Source organism: Giraffa tippelskirchi, chromosome 2 (assembly GCF_054371585.1).
Source record: "Giraffa tippelskirchi isolate mGirTip1 chromosome 2, T2T-mGirTip1v1.2.pri, whole genome shotgun sequence".
Lineage (NCBI taxonomy): Eukaryota > Metazoa > Chordata > Mammalia > Artiodactyla > Giraffidae > Giraffa > Giraffa tippelskirchi.
The window spans coordinates 126616430-126637091 of NC_137276.1; the positions used below are offsets into that span (position 1 = coordinate 126616430).

Here is a 20662-nt window from a genome sequence, read left to right on the forward strand (position 1 = left end):
AGAAAGTTGCAAACACTTTCAAACCACGACTCCATGGTTAATTTTTGTCAGAAGATAGCATTCTTTTCTCTTTAGAATGAAAACTTATTGATAAAGAAGTTTTGAGGCTTAAGCCTAGAGTGTTGTCATAGCTGTAGTTCATTAGTTTTGAGTGATTTTGATTGCTCATTGCTCTTAGAAGTTTGTTTCTGTTTTTTAAAAAACTGTCCAAGGGGCAGTACCATTAGAAGACTTCACAGGAACTGTGTGAAAGAAGGAGAATTGCTTATTAGTGATAATGAAGAGCATATGCTGTTCTTTTCTATATGACTTGCAGAGTGGATTATCTAAAGTAGACCAAGCTCCTGACTGAACTCTACTGTAATAGTTAAATTAGCCAAGTTAGCTCTGGCCTGCACAGCTGTGATGATGTATGAACTAACTCATTATGTGTTATTGATAACACAGAGAGAGGAGAACAGCTGAAACTTACTATGCCTTGTGACTTTTTGGTATTTCTTGAATATACACAGCTGGATGAGTTTGAATTTATTTAAAAAATTCCTGCCGAAGAGAAAAAGAGAGCTCCATAAGCAAGAACTGTGTTTGAAGTGACTTTCAAAATGTGTGCCTTGTGCTTCAGGAGAAAGCAATCCAGTGAATTATTTTCTGTACCTCTTTATGATGCTATTTACATATGAAATAAAACTAATTGGCTTCTGTCTATACTAATCCAGGGAAGCTACTGGTCTGTGTAGAGCCTTCATGGGAATCAATAGCAATCATTCATTTATTCCCTTTCTGATTTTGTCAGTAAGCAGATTTAGACTTTTTGAAGCAGCTGTCACCTGGCTTCAGGTTGGGGTCAGTCTGTTCCAAATATATTCATGGTCATGAAAATGAATCTTGTAGAGAGCAAAGATGTATAACTTTTAAATCATGCGGTTGGAGGAAATAACTTACAAGGTTATCTGATAGTTCCTAAAAATAATTGCATGATACATTATACATTTTCTCGTTGAGTTGACTCTAAAGCTTTTACTTTTTATTGTAAATAGAAAAAATAATAATTCCATTAAACATTTAAAACTTCATTCTGCATATGTGAACATGCAGAAAATGCAACTTTTGCTTGATTACTCTGTTCCTGTAAAACTACTCCCTATTGTTAGACTAGCATTTCTAGATTCTAGCTTTGCATTCTACCATAAAGCAAAGGTAAGTTCATAGACTTTCTTCTGAGTGCATCTTTGATCTTAGTGATTCTTAGTTTCATATTGGGTTTGGGGACTATTTCTAAAGAGTGTGAACCACTAGGTAACCCTTACAAACCTTGCCTACTTAGGAAATTTGAATAAAATGCAGCCATTTAAGATTGTGACTGTTTTCCTGTGCCTCTTGTATCTTATCCCCTGATTTGAGACCACCAGATTCTGCATCTTTTATAAAAAAAATAATTTTTTTCACGTTTAAAATTAGGACCTGAGATCCTCTTAACCTAGGTCAGTACCCTTTGATAATTATCAGTATTCTGTTAGTTGCAGTTGCCTTCTTGTGAAAGGAAAGCTTATTTTTGAGTTGCAAGATGATTCTTGGTTATTCTGGAAAAACTGTTTGTAAGGCTGGTTCAGATTGGACATTGGTAAGTTTTACAAGAAACTCCCTTTGTAAAAGCAGTAGAGTTTCTCTTCTAAATAAGTCTGAGAATATTAATGTAAAAGGAAGTGAATATGAATGATGTTTGTATCTTTGGAAGATACCAGAGTGCTGAGGGTTGAGCCATTTTGTGTTTCACTCTGGGCTTGAAATCTGTAGGTAATAGTTTAAGATCTTGAGGTGAACTGCACTTTGCAACACTGTCAGCAGAAACTATACAGAAGAATAAAATATTTCTAACTAAAGTTCACCATTTCTAGGAGCAAGCAAGTCTTGTTTTTAGATATGAAGGGACTCCCATAACAAAATAAAATGTTATTTTTATATTTATAGATTATTTACGGCAGTGCTTTCTAGGGACCAGGGATCATACTGCACAGACTCGCCTCTATTTAAAATCCCTGTAAGTGTTAAACATAATCCAGCCCAATCCCCAACACATTAGCTGAAAGCCTCAAATTTCTAATGTAGATTAATTCCTTGTTAATAGGAGGATTTGAAATTATAAGGGATAGTTTCTGAGATACATTTTGAGATCTTCAAAAATGGAGAATTTGTGTAAAAATAAATTCCACTTATTGAGGTTGGTAGTTTGATTTATATTTGATTTGTGCAAAAAATAGTATTGTAGTGTTGTGCTAAATAAACATGACTAATTCTGTGAGCAGGAGCTCATTTTAGAAAGTTGATTATATTAATAAAACTTCTGATTATGAAAATTCCAGTTTTCCTTGCTGACCTAGCCAATCGCTGTTGCTAAGACAAGCATAGAAGGGAGTTAACTAGGCACTCCTGTTTGCCGTGACCACGCAACAAGATACGTCTGTCTCCTCGATCTTTCTCTGCTCGGTGCTGTTTCCTGACCGGTAACACCCGCTTGACCAGTAAAGAGCCTCTGCATGGCCATTACAATGAAAGGATGAGCGGGTTATGAGAGTGAGAACGCTAGAGCAACTGTTCCTTTTCATGTTCTACAGAAACCAGTGATTTGTGAATGTGTGCACCACAAAATGTGTAAGGAGTGCATTAGAAACCCTTGTGACTAAGTTGTCTGAGAAAGAGTTTGGGAAATTTGTATTCTGTATGCAAAAAGATATCATTTGTTTCGGTGCTATTGCCTCTGAGCATAAGGAAGGATTTGTGTATAGTCTGATGTTGAAACCTAGCACTTCTCATAATGATGGGAAAATAGTTTAGGCCACATTTACAGGAATTTCTCTTCATTAATTTTTTCCCCTTTTTGGATTAAGAGCTTCTTAAACTGTTACCATCTCATCTGACGTATAGCCATAAAGTTTGTGTGATTTTCTTTGCTCTAAGTTTTCACCAGCACTGAATAGTCAGTGAAGAATGGCAGGGGTAGGGTCCAAGAGTGATCTTTGCTTGCAGTGAGCTTTCAGAATCTTGCCTGCACCCTGTGATCTTCATAGTTCCTGCAGCTGATCTGGGCATAGGGAGGGCAAATGGCACAAACTACTCTAAATAATTTCCTGCTGTGGTTGGTCTTTGGTTTCTGACTGTCACCTGGCTTCGCTCTTTCACTTCCAGGCATTGCAAGAATAAAAATAAGCACAGGAGAAATACTAGGTTTGCCTTCCAAGGTAATAAAAGAAAGACATCTTTGAATGGAGGGCAGAGAATGTGAAACAGAAGGAACTTTGCTTTCTGATGTTACGATTGTCCAAATGCTGCCACTCATCAGTAAAGAATGCCACTTATGTACAGTGTTCCACAATTAATTTGTTACTAAAAAATAATTTTTATTTGCTCATTTATCAATTAGTTTGTACTAACTGGGGAAAAAGACAAGGCAAAATTTTACTTTTTTATTGGAGAATAAGTGTTTTACAGTATTATGTTAATTTCTTCACAACAAAGTGAATCAGCTATATGCAAAACTTTAAATAAAAACCTTTCTTTAAAGGAGTTATTTGTAAATTTAAAAGTCAATTCAGAAATAAGCTAATAGATTGTACCTTACTAGGGGCTACTAGGAGATAAATTTTATGATTATTTATAATTAGTATTTCATTTATGAGTAAACAAGTTCTAAATTGATGTTATTTGAAAACAATTATTTTTAAGCAATTTGCATACAATTTATAATTATGTAGAAAAGTTTTATAAGTAAATATAATTCAGCCTACTTTAAGTATTGTCAGATTTCATATCCACAGAACTTAATCAGTTGAGTACATGGCAGACATTTTTTATTTTCTACTTTGAGATTAGAAACTTCTCTGTTTTAAAAATATTTCACTTGACAAGAGGATATTTACTAATCTTCATAAAAAGCAATAACTACAAATTTAAGGTAGTATAAGACATGATACATTTCTTTTCAATCTGCTATGTTTCCTATCCCAGCTGTTCTTAAAGAAATTGTTTCACTTCCTCTTCAGGCCATGGTTGAGATGTCTCACTTAAGTTACCTTCTGAGAGTCTCAGGACATGTGACTGAACTGGGATAAAAGTTAAGGCTATATGACATTTTTGATGTCTTCATGGTGTGAAATTTAGGCCCATGCCTCCATAAATAGATAGCTGTGAGATCTTCTGATCTCAGAATATAATTTTTATTTATGAAAGATTTTAGGCTTATCCACATATTATTAAAAAGTTCTTTTGCATTATTTGCTTTGAACTGATAGTTTTGTAATTTAAAAAAAAGCCCAACATAACAGTATTTTAGTAGGTTCTCTTCCTCAGATAGCTATTGTAATTTGCTTTCAGGGGTTGCCTGAGGTAGAGAGGACTTAATGATTTATTGGGGGTTTAGGAAACACTTAGGTGTACTCAGATCTGGGCCATGTCCTAGTACAGAGTTCTTTGAGAATAAACTGTCATGTGTCTGTTTAGTTCCCCACATGCTTTTGGATAATACAGAATTATAAAACCTCAAAAAACAAGGTATCCTTTCATATAGACAGCCTACCTGCCTGCCTTTTTTCTCCTATTTCTTATACTCTCATTTTTATTTCACTGTGTTCACTTATAGAATCACTTTAACACCACAGATTAGATGTCTGACAATTTGTAAATCAAGCGTGCGGTTTAGCACACAGATAAATCCATTCATTAACTTACTGCCTTCTCATTCACCTGTTTCCAAGATGTCCTGTGAGGGACTGAGAGAGCAGCACAGACAGCTAGACGTTTGCTCTAAAAAAGTTGATCCCCGGACACTCGAAGCCCCATTGAAGCTTAAAATGGGGAATATTTTTACCTACCCCAAAATCTTTTGAGGTAAATATATTATCCAGGTTTAATGTTAATTGTTTTACAGGGTGCTTTAAGTCTCAGCAGTCCTGCCTTGAGTAAGTCAGGGTCTCCTTAGAGGTGGGCAGATTTAATTGCAAGTTAACATTTGATTCTTGGCTTGCTTATAACTACTGAGGGTCATGTGCAAAGTAACGTTAAAATAAAAACAAAACGCAACTCTGAGTTCTGATTTGTAGGTATGTCTGTATTTACAACTACTTCTGGATACCAAGGGGGAAAACCCAGTTGTTACCAGGACCCAAAGTCATAGTGTAGAAGTAGAGAAATTTAACCTCTGGTAAACAGTGAAAGATGTTGCTTTTTATGTAGGCAACATACAAAGATAGATAATTTTTATTGCCTCCCCAAATAACCCTGCTATGTATTCAAGTCAATGTTAGCAAAAATCTTAATTAGTGACAGAATAAATGACAGTTATTATGCTTCTAAAGCAGAAAGAGTACATAGTCCTCTGAAGTTTAATAACTACACTGCTTTCACAGCGTACTTTGGTATTACATATGCCATGGCTTTGATTCTCATCACCTTGTAACATATTTGAAGGAATCTATAAGCTGCCAGATATTCCAGCACTGCTAAATGAGTTCCTGGAAACATCAAAGCCAGGTATCAAAAGCCAGCTATATTTCGTGCGCCTGTGAAATTTCTTTAGCAGCAGCAAACATACCCCATCTGTCATGCCTGTCTCAAGTCTGTAGCAGAAGAGCCTAAATAACTCTCGATACTGCATTTGATCTTTATCCTTCTCTCATCATGACCTTCAGCTGGGGGCGACATTTTCCCTTTATATCATAGTAATAAATAATTGTGTCTGGTTAATCCAGCTGATTAGGGTGGGTGTTGATTAGTTTGAGGTCACAGGTTTATCCTTGTAGAAACCAGTTAACTTTTATAGGCAGGAAGCCAAGGTTCCGAAGTCTAACTCATCTAGTTAAAACTGTACAGAGTAAGGTCCAGAAAACTCGACTTAACTGACGTTTGCTAAAGTCTGGGTTCTATATTTTATTTGCATCATCTTCCCACTTAAATGTGCTCCATCTTCTGTGATTCTAGTCTCATTTCATGGCACCATCAATCCAGTCACCAGATCAGAGACATGGGACACATCCTGGATTCCTTCCACTCCATTCAGCCCCTCCGTGCAGTCTCACTCTTAAATACTCTCAAATCATCCCCATTGTTGCCTCCTCAGTTCTCTGCCATAATTTGTCTCATTTGCAGTTCTAGTAGCTATAGATGACTAAGCATAGAATAATAAATATTTATAATAAACATGCTAATAAATATTTAGCAAATAAGTGCCTATCTCCACCCTTCCCCCACCTCCCTCTACCAAAATAAACAAATCAGCCCTCCCTACCACTGCTGTTGGAGTGACCTTTATAAAAGGCAAATCTGACCCTTGTTGAAATCCACCGGTGATTCCTGTAGCCCACAGAATCAAGTCCTAACCTCTTAACCCAGCACACAAAGCTCTTCATTATCTGGCCCCAGCCAACCTGTTCAGTTCAGGCTTATCTGTTATCATCCCGCTCACACACACAGACACCCTGACCTCCCACATGAGCTGCATGTGCTGCTTGCTCTGGATTGCTTGAGCCGCGCTTGGTTGGCTTTTGCTCGTGTCAGTCACTCTGCATGTGGTGTCCTGCCTCTCATGGTCTGCCTGGTGGCTGGCCAGACTTGGCTCTCGTTTTACCTACTCTGGGACACCTCCCTTGACCACCTTCCGTGACCCTTTTCCCAGCAGGTAGGCCCTCTGCCTCCAGATTGTTCCCAGACCACCTTTGTGCCACACTTTACACTGTGCCGCAGGGTTTGCTTGTCTCTTTCCCCACTGACTTTTGGGCATTTTACCTTTTTCATCTTATCCTGGCCATAGCCCAGCACTTAATCATTGTGTCTACTTATGATTATTTTTGTTTGTCACCTTTCTTTCTTGGTTTTGAACAATTTGTAAATAGAGAAATTGCCTAAAATGGTTACAGGAGAATTCCTGAGCTCCCAAATGCATAATCCCAAGAACTATTTATCCAGCGAAGAGATTGTCCTAATTTCTGTTTTATTCAGCAACTACTTTAATAGTTTTGGTTTCCATTACATTACATTCTGTCATTTATATTGCAGGCCCTTTTTACTTTTTAGTATCTGACATACACATTCTAGAACAAATGATGGTGTGGGTGTTGGTACTCTGTGTGTTGATAATATATGTTGGAAATGTTGGTATGTCAAGATATTTGTTGAGTGGGAAGAGAGTCATTGTTAGTAAGCATCTAAATTATGAGAATGGGTGTTCTCTTCAGAATTTTTAATTAATTTTGCAAAATTAATTCTTATCTTGATATGTGTGCTGGTGTGTTTGTTGAAGCATGTTGACACAGAATTGTTAATATTTCTGCAGTCCACTCTCCTTCTTCCCATTAAAGCAAAAATCAGCCATCGGTTCACAGAATATTTTTTTTTCTAATTTATTGTGATAAAGTTTTATTTTGGGTGAGTCCAGATGGATTGATTCAGCCACATGATATATTTAACTAACTAAAGCATACTGCACAGTGGCTGTCTCCCATTCTCGCTCTTTGGCCATCCCTCAGTCAGGCTGTCTTTAAGTCAGACAGGGTTTCCATCTGCCAGGATGACTGCACCCTGCTTTTAGGAAGCCCTGTTTCTCCTCTCTCCAGCCCCATCTCTAGCACTGTCTCTGTTGCTCAGTTATTACACATCCTGTATTACCTCCATCTGCTCAACAGTCTAAATTCCAACCTTTATTTAAGGCTCTGAGACTCTTGTCTTGCCTCCTCTAGCTCATGGCCTGACATCTTGCACTGTGCCTTGTAGTATGGTGTTAACATTTTCTCATCTCTTACATACCCCTGTTGAGAAGGTTTCCTTTTCCAACTCTGGCCCTGTTATTCCCTGTCCCTACCCTTCAAGCAAAACACTCGAACTTTTTTTCTTCCATATAACCTTCACTTTCTGGTAATTATTTCCTGTTGAAGTTAAGTGTTAGGTTACTTAGTCATGTCTGACTGTGATCCTGTGGATTGTAGCCCACCGGGCTCCTCTGTCCTTGGGATTCTTTAGGCAAGAATACTGGAGTGGATTGCCATTCCCGTCTCCAGTCTCCAGGGGATCTTCCCAACCCAGGGATCGAACCTAGGTTTCCTGCATTGTAGGCAGATTCTTTACTGTCTGAACTACCAAGGAATCCCTATTTCCTAAAATTCTTTCTCTTACAGAAAGCTTATCTTGGATTGATACTGTAAAGCGTCTTACTTTTCTTTACCTGGATCCATTCCTGGAGCAGTAGCCACCTCCTCTCCCATAATGCTGCTCGCCTTTTCTTTGTCCTCTCATTCCCAGAATGTACTTGTGTTAGATAGGCAGATGTACTGCTGCTTTGGTTTTAGATTTTGTTAGTTTTTTCTCTCTTGAAGCCAGGGACTACACATCTGTTTGATTGTTTGTGTATTGCCTAAAACAGCCCACCATCACCATTTCCATACACACGACTCATAACTGGTGTCTGATAATACGAAACAATGGTTTGACAAGAGTGGTGAATGTTGAACATTTGGCTTTCGTGTTGGATGGATTTTATACTGATGCAGATTGAAGAGAATAAAAACTCTTGGCTTTGGATTTTTTAAGCATTCCCTGTTTAAGGGAGAGCAGGTGGTAAAATTAATCATATAAAAAGATAATTTAATGTTTTTCAAATTTGTTATTTTGTCTCTGTCAAGTCTAGAAAAGCATATTGAAAATCAAATAGAGCTAAAACAGTACTTTGATACATCAATCCACAGAACAGTTGATTGTAGTAAATTAGGATTTGTCATAGAAATTTCATAATGCCCCAAAGACTGAAGTGCTCAGAGAATGTAGCAAAAGCTGCAGTTTTAGATGTCTTTCTCATGCAAATCATTATCTATGAAGTCTTAATAATATAGGCGTAAACAGAAATTGCTAGAGAGATGTCCAGAATAAAATCTGATACTTGAACAGCAAAAAGCATTGGCTGTGAATAGTATAATGTATGTTAACATATTAACTGCACTACTAAGAACTCCATAAAGAAAATACCGAGGATTTGTTGACTCATAATTGGGGACAGTTACTAGGAAATAAACTTAAGGCAGGAAAATCTGTTCAGAAACTGGAAGTGATCTTAAGAGGAAGAAAGAGGTTACTATCTCTCCACTCGATAACATCAGATTCTCCTAAAATTAAGGGAAAATTGTTTAAAGCAACTTGATGTGAAGTTTAATTTCAGTATAGGAGTTATAGTTTTCAATATTTTTCTGTTTTGTAGAATTTCCAAGAAACTTTTTTAAATTCTGGATTACATATTCCTATTTACCATAAATAATTTTAAACAAAGTAGTGTTCAAAGTGATATAAACTGCATTTTATTGTCTTCCCATTTCACACTTAAAATTATATGTTCCCTTTTTTTTTAAGGCACACTTTTTTATTCAAAAAATTTTTTTAATTAGTTTATTTTCTATTTTTTAACTTTACAATATTGTATTTGTTTTGCCATACATTGACATGAATCCGCCATGGGTGTACATGTTTTCCCCTTCCAGAACCCCCGTTCCACCTCCCTCCCCATCCCATCCCTCCAGGTCATCCCAGTGCACCAGCCCTGAGCACCCTGTATCATGCATCGAACCTGGACTGGCGATTCGTTTCACATATGATAATTTACATGCTTCAATGCCATTCTCCTATATCATCCCGCCCTTGCCCTCTCCCATAGAGTCCATAATACTGTTCTATTTATCTGTGTCTCTTTTGATGTCTTGCATACAGGGTTATCTTTACCAATTGATTAAATACCATATATATGTGTTAGTATACTGTATTGGTGTTTTTCTTTCTGGTTTACTTCACTCTGTATAATAGGCTCCAGTTTCATCTACCTCATTAGAACTGATTAAAATGTATTCTTTTTAATGGCTGAGTAATATTCCATTGTGTATATGTACCACAGCTTCCTTATCCATTCATCTGCTGATGGGCATCTAGGCTGCTTCCATGTCCTGGCTATTGTAAACAGTGCTGTGATGAACATTGGGGTACATGTCTCTTTCAGTTCTGGTTTCCTCAGTGTGTATGCCCAGCAGTGGGATTGCTGGGTCATATGGCAGTTCTATTTCCAGTTTTTTGAGGAATCTCCACACTGTTCTCCATAGTGGCTGTACTAGTTTGCTTTCCCAATATATGTTCCTTTTAAGACTACATCCTGCTAGTAGTTAGGATGAAATTAGGCATTCTAATCCTCACTTGAAATGAAGCAAGAAATTAGGGTTTGGGGAAGCTCTTTAGGAATTTTTAAAGGAACATAACTGCTTTTTACAAGATATGTGCTCCATGACCCCATCAGTTGGTATATGACTTGAGTTTTTTGGTTTTAGTTTATTTTTCCCCCAAAGAGAAGCTAATTCACAAATTATGAACATTGGGGTGGAGAGTAGGAAATATTTTCTTTCCCTCATATTTGCCAGGGATGTTTAGTGAGAGATGTTAATAGGTATTCATGGTAAAAGGGAGAGTATTGTCATAGGTTTGGAAGAGTACTTTCTAGCCCTCATCATGGTGTTGATACTTCAGTATCTACCTTCACATATTTAAGGGACAGAGGAGTAGCTGCAGTACTGCAGTTAAATTGTTTAACTCTGTGTAGACAACTTTTTCAGACTTGACCACAGGATGTATTTTTGCGCAGAGTACCTATTTAACAGTTCTTGAAACAAATGTTCCAAGAGCAGAGTCTGGAGTTTCACAGTAACCAACAAAACCAAAATTCATACCCTTTTCAAAATCCTAATTTATTACAAGAAAACATGTCAATTATTGGGAATATCTGTCCAAACACCTGGATTTCATATGAGCCAGTTTTGAGTGCCACTGGATCTGGAGTATCTGGATGTGTGTTAAAGACATTCGTTTAGAAATCTGTGGTGGAAAGAATAAAATAATGCATTTAAAAACTTAGTCACTCTGCTTATAGCTGTGATGTTATTTATGTTTTCTTAGGGAAATTTTGAAATATACACACACAAAAAATGAACATTTTGCCATTAATGGTTCAGTTGAGTCAAACATTAGATGAAGTCCCATTAAAAAAGAAACACAAATTTTTTGTACCACCCTTTATAAATTTAAGTGATTCTGATTTATATAGTGGGACCTCCCCCTCCCCAATAAAGTATGGATGCAGCAGCAGCAGATCATATAACAAAATGACAGAACTATTCTCATAGCTGCACATTATGATAATCCAGACTATTTTTTCTCGTATTTCGTCAGCCTTTTTTTCCACCTACAGGATAAAAGATGATATTGATGTTAGGTAGATTAGCAGTATTTGCCTCATCTGAGGTCATTTTATTTTTCCTATCTTTCATCAGGCAATATTGTGTATTCCTGTGTTGGCTTAGGTGAACTGATGCCTCTGAAAAAAAGACAGGCTTCATGAGGAGTTTCTTTTGTTTCTCTCTCTGCTTTCCATGTCAGCTTCATCCTAGAGCTGACTCCCTGATTGGTTGAGACCAGGTTTGGCTCATTCCACTGGTGGGAAGAGTACGCCTATGTTGATTGGTTCAGGCCAGTGATGCTGTAGGATAGAATCAGTCCCTGCTCCATGGCTTGGACGTTTTGGTCTTGTTAAGAAAAGACATAAAGGAAATGGGGAAACCACTTACAATGATATCTTTTTACTCCAAACAAAACAAGCTTTGAAAATTCTACAATATACTATACTAGATATTTGTAATGTCATGAGATGTTTAGGTATTTCTGTTTTGCAAATGTACTGATATTAACAGTTCATTTTTTCTTGGATCTTTTTAGAGGACAAGAATTTTGGGCAGATTTGAATGCCATGAATGTGTATGAAACAGCTGAATTTGACCAACTACGAAGGCTATCCACACCACCCTCTAGCAATGTCAACTCCATTTACCACACAGTCTGGAAGTTCTTCTGTAGGGACCACTTTGGATGGAGGGAGTATCCTGAGGTATTTACAGAGTCTTTTTCCAAAAAGTGCATTTAAATTTTTTTGTCTTTCACTGTTCCTTTCTGACGATGACTGGACAGAACCACAAACCAAAGAGCTTATGGATATAAAATTGAGTCTTGTTGACAATGAGTAATACTTTTCTCTCTTGATTTTTCTGGAAATGTATTTTTTTCCCATTAATTTCCTGGAGCCCTTAAATGGAATACCATTATTATCAGAGAGAAAATGCTTTTCCCAGTATCTTATTACAATAGGGACCAAGTATTTACTGTGATAAGGACTCAGACTCAGTGCCAACTTTGGAGTAATTTTAATGAGATGAGCACTAGTGTAACTTTTGGCTATATCTGGCTCCTGGTAATTGGATCATGTGTACACTATTAGTATTTTAGAAGACTGGGGAAAACAATTACCGTTAAGCCCCTGGAAGAAGTACTTGAAAATGTTTTGAACTGTGGTCAAGCAAATCAGTCATTTAAAATTCTGTCACAAGTGCACACATATCCTTCGTCTGAGATGGTGAGAATAGTTCATCAATTACACAGTGGGGTTTTAAAATGATGGTGGTTTACTTTGCCTCTGAATGAGAATTCTGAGTCACAGTTAATTAGCCTGAAATGGATTTAAAGATTAATTTCACATTCCAAAGATCTGACTTCTTTAATTGATTAAATTCATTTCTAGCATTACAAAAAGGGAGAACTGACTTATCTACTTTAGGTTTTCTGTTAAGGAAATAGCAAAAGAAAACAACCTAGTATGTTAATTAGTATAAAACACAATTTTGAGTTAAAATGTCTGATTCTTAAGTAGTCAGTAGTATCTAGTATCTTCCAAAGAGAATAAGAGGCTGTTTAAAGTATATTTGGATAGTCCAATGTAGTTGGACTGTTCCTGTGTTTTTCCTCTTGAGAGGTTTCTTGGGTTTGGAACTTAATTGATTTATTTGAGCAGTATATACTACCATCTTTAATCCTCTTCTGAAGCTCTCTTAAGGAATAGAAACAATAAAATCTCCAGGACATTTGTAACGCCTCTAATTAGACTAGACTAACCTTCACATGTTTCGTAAGGTGGGAAATCCATGGAAGCATCTTTCTGTTCTGCATCTTAGAAAAGAATAAAATTCCTTCATATAACAGGAAGTAATTTGATTCACTGTACTTTTTGGCACTCTTCTGATGTTAACAGCAAAGTTAACTATTTTTACCTTTTGTTACATTAACATTTTTCCTATCTAATAGTGACAGTTTATTGCTTTTTTAACTCGCTATGTTTTTTCTTTACCTTCTGTTTTCTCCTCCATAGTCTGTTATTCGATTGATTGAAGAAGCCAACTCTCGAGGTTTGAAAGAAGTCCGATTTATGATGTGGAACAACCACTACATTCTCCACAACTCATTCTTCAGAAGAGAAATAAAAAGGAGACCCCTTTTCCATTCCTGTTTTATATTGCTTCCATATTTACAGTAAGTGTCCAGCAGAAATTCTCACCATTTTATGTAAATGTACAACTTTTAATGCCAAAAAGACTTTAAAAGACTAACTTGATTATCTCTAAAATGTAAAATTGAGTTATTCTTTAGGTTTAATTCTTACAAAAGTAGAGTTCAGATGAGCTATAATTAACCCAGCACTAAAAGAGTGAGCATCCTCTTGCATTTTTTTGGACTGGAAAGCAGAGTAAACATTTTCCCACAACTAAAAGTAGTTCTATCTAGATTAAGTCGGAGTTTGAATTTTCCTCTTTCATGGAAGATTGAGATACCCTTCCATGTTATGGGACTATTTTCTAGCCCAGGTAAACTGCCTTGGCAAGTAGAGATTGTCCCTCAAGGTAGTGTTCTCCATTTGTCTCCCTTCAGTGAATTTGCATGGCGAGAATTCACCTTTTCAAGCAGTTCGCATTCTCATTTGCTCAGTAAGGCTCATTTTCCTGGAACACTCACTGAAAGTACCTGTCATACTTCTAGGTTTGAGACTGAACTCATCCTTCTGAATTAAAGGCGAGCTCTCCTTCCAGTTTCCCCAGTGCCATTTTTCTTTTCTCTAGAGAGCCTACTGACACATCTCCATAGATGGCAAAAGCTGGGACACATTGCCATTAGCAAGGCCACCTCTGAAAGGTAGTGTCTCTAGGGAAATCATTATCTACTCTAGTCAGATAGATCATATTTAGAGCTTGATTTTTAAAATACAACTAGGTTTACTTGGTTTTATGAACTGGGGAGATCTAGGGTAATAGTGGTTGGCATCTTATATTCTTACTAGTAGTTTATTTCAAGTCCAAAGTGTGTTTTTTGCATATCATTATGGTAGTCATAATGATTCTAATTCTGAGATTGAAAAGGGAACATTAAAAACAAAATATAAACAAAAATCCTTGAAATGCTCAGTACCCGAAAGCAGTTTGTTAGTAAGGCAGATTTTAGAAATATATATTTCTAAACTTGGTAAATATGTGCTTTCTTCTTAGTTTAGGTATGAAAATTTTACCCTGTAGTTTTTTTTTTTTTTTATTAGAAACTAATAAAAATGCCGTTCTGTAATTGCAATAGCACAGCTGGAGACGGTGTCAGCATCCAGTAGCTAGGAACTTACTGTCCTTCTAGTGAGACAGTAGAGCTCATCAGTGAGACCCGCAGCTTGGCATGCTGGGCCAATCAAGCATGATGCAGCTTCTGTGTGAGAGGGAGAATGCTCGTTCAATGCTGCATTGTTGGGAGAGTTTTACGGAAGAGTGAAAATTGATTTGTTTCGATGCTAAGACTAGCAATTATGGAATACCCTTCCCTTCACCTTTTTTTAAACTTAGGCTTGTTTTGTAGAAGTGTGAACTATAAAAATAGTATGAGCAGTAGTAGCGTTAATGCCACAAATACGGCCTTCCTATTTATAACATTGGCTTACAAGAGAACAAAGAAAGTCACTCTTTTCCTTTTCAGAATTTCCTATTTTAGTCTTCTTATCTGGAACAGTAATCATCAGGTAAAAAGTAAGAGCTTAGCAAATCAAAGAAATTATGCAGACATTTCAACGGGAAAAGAGTAGAGTAGCAGCAAGTTCACCAGGGTGTGATGGCGCATGCAGCCGTTGAGTTCCTGTCTGCCCTAGAGTCCAGGGCCGGCCTACAGGGGAGAAAGAGGAGAAGGACCAATTCTAAAGATCAGATTTCAGAAGTGGATTTCTAGAGAGACCATGATCTTAGTCAGGAAGAAAGTTTTGTTTTGAAGTGTTAGTAAGTGCAAAGGGTCCAAGAAAATCATAGGTGTCAAAAAGGCTGTAACTATCGGGATCAGAGATACCTAAGAATTGGAAATGCTAGAGGTGGGGAGTGCAAGCTTAAGTCATGAATTTCCTGCAAAGTTGGCTCTTTTTAAAGGGTTTCCCTGCCTTTTCCCACTTGTAGTTTTATTAACATAATTGACATAAAACACTGTAAAAGTTGAAAGTGCACAGCATAATGACTTTATATATATTGCAGAATTATTACCACAATCAAGTTTAGCTAATGTTTCTCATAGTTAAATTTTTTTTCATGTGCTTGCTGGTTTTTAATAAGGCTAGTAAAAATCTTATTCTTCAATATTCTTAGAATACTTGAGCTAAACACACAAATACCAGCTTTCGAAGTTTGGAAGTCCATTTCAGCTGACAGGACATCTGTCCTGTGCAGTCACCTCATGGTCTTGATAAGGCTTGAGACCCACAAAGCAGCAATCCTCAGCCTTTCTGGCACCAGGGACAGGTTCCATGGAAGACAGTTTTTCCACAGACTAGGGGTCAGAGGAAGGTTTCTGTGTACCTTATTTTTATGATTATTATAGCAGCTCCACCTCCGATCATCAGGCACTAGCTCCAGGAGGTTGGGGACCCCTCCCCAAAAGGATAAAATTAATTTTTACTTCATCACTGAAGTTAGGAAAAATCTTTCAGAATGGCCAGGGGAGTGAAGGAGAGTGATAAACGGTGACCTTAGATGAGGAGAATTCATTCTTCAGAGGTCCTGGAGTACATGTTCCATAGCCTTTGACTGACTCTGGCTCCCTAGAGAAGGCTAGGTATGTGGGAAGCTTGCAATGTGTCATTGGAATACCCATGAGCTGAATATGAAGCTTTCATTTTGTGAACTAATTTCCAGGCAGGAATGGTAGGTAGCAGAAGGAAGAGGAACCGTCTCTTCTGTTGTCAGTGCCAGGTTTTTAGTACAGCTGTGACAGCCTATAACCTATTTTGGGCAGAGTGGTTGGGAGAGTCTTACCTTCCTCCTTCAACCCAGAAACCTCTGTTGGTAACATCAACCCCTGACAATACTGGGAAACCTGGTGGGTTCGGACTTAGACTCGTCACAGAGCAAGAATAGAGGGAACAGCTAAAAATAAGGAGATTATAGTCTGTGTTTCCTGACATTCCTCTAGAATAGTGACAGCTTTTTAAGGAATTACATACCTGTCAGAATTTGATTAAAGCAGTGGGGCCTCTCTTCAGAAAAATGTACCAGGCAAGGAAGGCTCTGGAGGAATCTGTCAGGTCTTTGTGAAAATGCTCCAGAAGACAACTGGCAAGCCTTCTTTGCTCTGAATCTGAGTGTCAGGGTTAGGATTCCCTTTATCTCTGCTTATTTATTTTTGCTCTATTTTGAAAATGGCCAAGAAATAGTATTTAAATCATTTAATCAGGCAGGAATAAGTAAGTGCTTGTCTAAACTCATCCTTTAGAGTAACAGACCTGAATTTAAGGTTCAAGGATATTCTGGTGTCTAGGACTTAAGGTAATCGGTTCTATCTTAAGCACATCTAAAGCTATAAAATTTGAATTGTATTGATGGTTTTGTTGTTATATGTGATATTTAAAACTGAAGCAAATACCAAATGTCAGCTTTCTTTTGATGCCTACTCCATGATCTGTTTTTATACGAAAACTAAAATTTTTTTTTTTTTTAGTATTTTCTGTCATCTCCCTGTAAGCTCCCTCTTACCCACCTGCCTCACTGTCTCTATTCACTATGCTTCCCCATCTAAGTAGCCTTTAGTAGTGATATGTTTTCTGCTTAGTACAACAAAATTTGAGGAACACATACAAATTGTTGTTACCTTGAAATGAAGTGTAACTATATAGGCAAAAGAGAAATCCAGGACTCAGAAAGGAAAGATATTTATAAATTGGTGCTTGCTTGCTTGTCTTGCAGCAGTACATTCCAGAGTTTTCTCCGTAAGGAAGCTGGGGGGGAGCTAATAATAGGTTATCTGTACAGTGTTCACTCTAAGATTTTTTCTTTCAATTGATAGCATTTTCTATAATTTTTTAAACTATTTTTTATTGGAGTATAAGCCAGTTGCTTTTTAAACATGCATTTAAGCTATTCAGATGATAATGTTAGATAGAGCACTGTAATGAGTTGGACTTATGCTGAGGTTTTACATGGACATTCCATTCCTCCCTCTCCCTTCCAGGACACTTGGTGGTGTTCCCACGCAGGCTCCTCCACCTCTTGAAGCAACCTCCTCATCGCAGATCATCTGCCCAGATGGGGTCACCTCAGCAAACTTTTACCCTGAAACTTGGGTTTATATGCATCCTTCTCAGGACTTCATCCAAGTGCCTGTTTCTGCAGAGGACAAAAGTTACCGAATCATCTATAATCTTTTTCATAAGACTGTGCCTGAGTTTAAATATAGAATTTTGCAAATATTGAGAGTCCAAAATCAGTTTCTTTGGGAGAAATATAAAAGGTGAGTCAGCAGTATGAAAAGTTCAAAAGAGGTTTTCTTGATGTAGTTAATGATAAAAGCAGAACATAATAGTAAAGACTTGCATAGAACTTAATGTCATATTTTCTCATATTTTAACTCATAATTCTCATAACAGACCTTTCAAGTAGGATTATTACAGTCTGCATTTTACAGAAAGAAAACCGAGTCACAGAAAAGTTTGGTAACTTGCCACAGGTCATACAGCTAATAAGTTATGGTGCTGGAATTTGAACCCAGGCAGGCTAGCACCAGAGGCCTTGTTATTGATCACTTTATGATGCTGTATTTCAAGTCAGCCACAAATTAATATAATTTGGTGGAGGGGATCTTGCATATAGATTTGAGGAACCTCAGAATTGAGAGACTTTCAGGTTGGTGGAATTGGGTAAGGAAGTCACCCTGAGAAGGTAAGCTGTGAGAGCTAGATTAGAAATGAAAGAGCAAGTGAACGAATGGTTGGTGAAGCGAAGAGGGAAAGGGCTTTTGTCTGCTGTGCAAAAGAGAAGTTTAAACTTGCAGTATGATCTTCGATGATATTTTTGCCCTTGATGGCTACGTTAACATTTCCTCCCCATTGAAACCATAAAGAGAACATCATGCCTATTAAACTGATCTATACTTTCCTTCTTCTGAATTCCCTGTCCACTTTTTGCATTAGGAAAAAGGAATATATGAACCGGAAAATGTTTGGCCGTGACAGAATAATAAATGAGAGACATTTATTTCATGGAACATCCCAGGATGTGGTAGATGGGATCTGCAAGCACAACTTTGACCCGCGAGTCTGTGGAAAGCATGCTACAATGTTTGGACAGGGCAGTTACTTTGCAAAGAAGGCAAGCTATTCTCATAACTTTTCTAAGAAGTCCTCCAAAGGCGTCCATTTCATGTTTCTGGCTAAAGTGCTAACTGGCAGATACACGATGGGCAGTCACGGCATGAGAAGGCCCCCTCCCGTCAACCCCGGCAGCGTCACCAGTGACCTATATGACTCTTGTGTCGATAATTTCTTTGAGCCTCAGATTTTTGTCATTTTTAATGACGACCAGAGTTACCCTTATTTTGTTATCCAATATGAAGAAGTCAGTAACACTGTTTCCATTTGAAAAATATTAGTACTGCTAAATTATTTGTATAAACTCAATCCAGCATTTGTAGCAGGTTTTGGATGGGTGGGCCAGAGTAGGGAACAGCATAGGGCAGTTTTAAGACCATTTTTTTAAGTGCTAGAAAGTGAAAAAAAAAATTTTATAAGAAAAATACATGTTTTAAAATGACCACTTATTCTTTAATTATTTACTAATTGTTAGTGTACTCAGTGTGGAAAAGACTACGGATTGCATACTCTTTTCATTCACACCTGTACATTATAGGCAGCAATATTATTAGAAGCATTTTTTATGAAGAAGTGGAACAGCCTAACTAAATATGGCTTAAGCTTGTTAGAAGTTTGGCCAAATGGAGGCTGTGAGCAAATGTGAGGATCCAGTTTATTTACAAAGATTAAAACTGACTGGAACTAGTACTACCATATTTACTCTGTCCAAAGCACCGCTGCTGTGGTGTAGGATGAGTTTATGGCATTCTGGTGGGTGGAAAGAAATTTCTGTTTCTATCAGTAGGACTGAAATATGTCACCTAACCACAGAGCATCAATGACTTTTAACTGTCTGCAGAGTTTGCCTGAGAACTCAGTTCTGTTTAGAGAAAGTAAGAGAAAAAAAGAACCATTTGAAAAATTTGTCACCAGCAAAACTTTTCATTAACTAATTATATAAAATGTGGTTCTTCTGTTAAACTTCAGCCTTAGATAACTCATTCTCTCATTATCATCCACCCCAGTTTGAAGGAGTTGGGTACCTGATTTGGTTGAAGCCAGTCTTGAGAATTAAAAGTATTACTTTTAGGGTTCCAGACGTAGGCCCTGACTGAAGGTTTTAGAGAAATAATTACTACATCTGTAACTGAATTGGTTAGAGTTTATTACTGTACTTTGCACAAAGTAGATCTCAAAAAAGTATTTGTTGACATGGAAATATTGTTAAAGGTGGACCCCCACCCCTCTGCCTGCTTTGCCAGATGTAGCTGGGTTCCTTGGTCAACTCTGTATCTTACACTACTTCACAGAAACACAGACTTGGAAATTGTGCCACTGGCCCAGCAGGAGCAGTGTTAGGAGACCAGGCTGCTGCCTGAGCTGAGAGGTAGCCGCTCGGTGTACTTTGCCTTAAGCAAAGCAAACAGACCTGGATTTACAAAAGTGGAAGTGGTTGTTCACGAAAGAATTCACTATGGAATTCTTTCAGATTCCAAGCTCTCCTAGTATGTTTGCAGTTATTTCATTTATACACAACTCTTCAGGAACTTCTGTGTTCCTGATGATCTATCTATCCTGATGTCTCAGTGACTTGGCCTGTTTAAGCACTTACCAGGGCTTCCACACAGTTATTTATTTTGCCCTAGTTGATCTTTTTGTTTGCTGCCATTGGCATGAAATAGCCAGCTGAGGCTGGTATAGTTGTCCTTTCATTCAGTTGTAACTTGTAAACCAGTAATTCTCAATCTTTTTCAAGTTAAGACATCTTACTGTTGCTTATTTGGTTTTATGAAACTTGTTCCTTTTTTTTCTCCCTAAAGGAAAAAAAAAGCTTTATGACATATTTATTTTTTTAATAAAACTAAAGCAAAAATAAAAGTTCTGGTAATTCTTTAAAAACTTTGTTGTTTTGGTTTTCTTTAAGACAGCTGCATTATGATCTGTAAATGCTGGTTAGTTGCATGAATGAATGTGTGATTGAATGACTGAGTGAACAGACCTAACCGGAAACTGCTGCCTAAACACTTGTGCTCTGAGAATCAGCAAAAAAGTGCATTATCTGGCAATTGACTTAAATCACAAGAGAATAGTAAATATTTTGCAGATAAGTGCTTGAGGGGAAGGGATAAGTTTTATATCAGC

General features: G+C 37.3%; 1 protein-coding gene across 2 annotated transcripts in view; it reads left to right on the forward strand.

The window, feature by feature from the left end:
* Positions 1 to 20419, forward strand: part of TIPARP (TCDD inducible poly(ADP-ribose) polymerase) — a 28114-nt gene extending 7695 nt beyond the window's left edge. For both annotated transcript variants that reach the window (XM_081570604.1, XM_081570605.1), the window contains exons 3-6: positions 11779 to 11947; positions 13259 to 13419; positions 17404 to 17682; positions 18362 to 20419. In XM_081570604.1, coding sequence (XP_081426730.1) covers positions 11779 to 11947; positions 13259 to 13419; positions 17404 to 17682; positions 18362 to 18809 — 1057 coding nt within the window. In that variant the 3' untranslated portion in view covers positions 18810 to 20419. The remainder of the gene's footprint in view (positions 1 to 11778; positions 11948 to 13258; positions 13420 to 17403; positions 17683 to 18361) is intronic.
* The last annotated feature ends 243 nt before the right edge of the window (positions 20420 to 20662 follow it).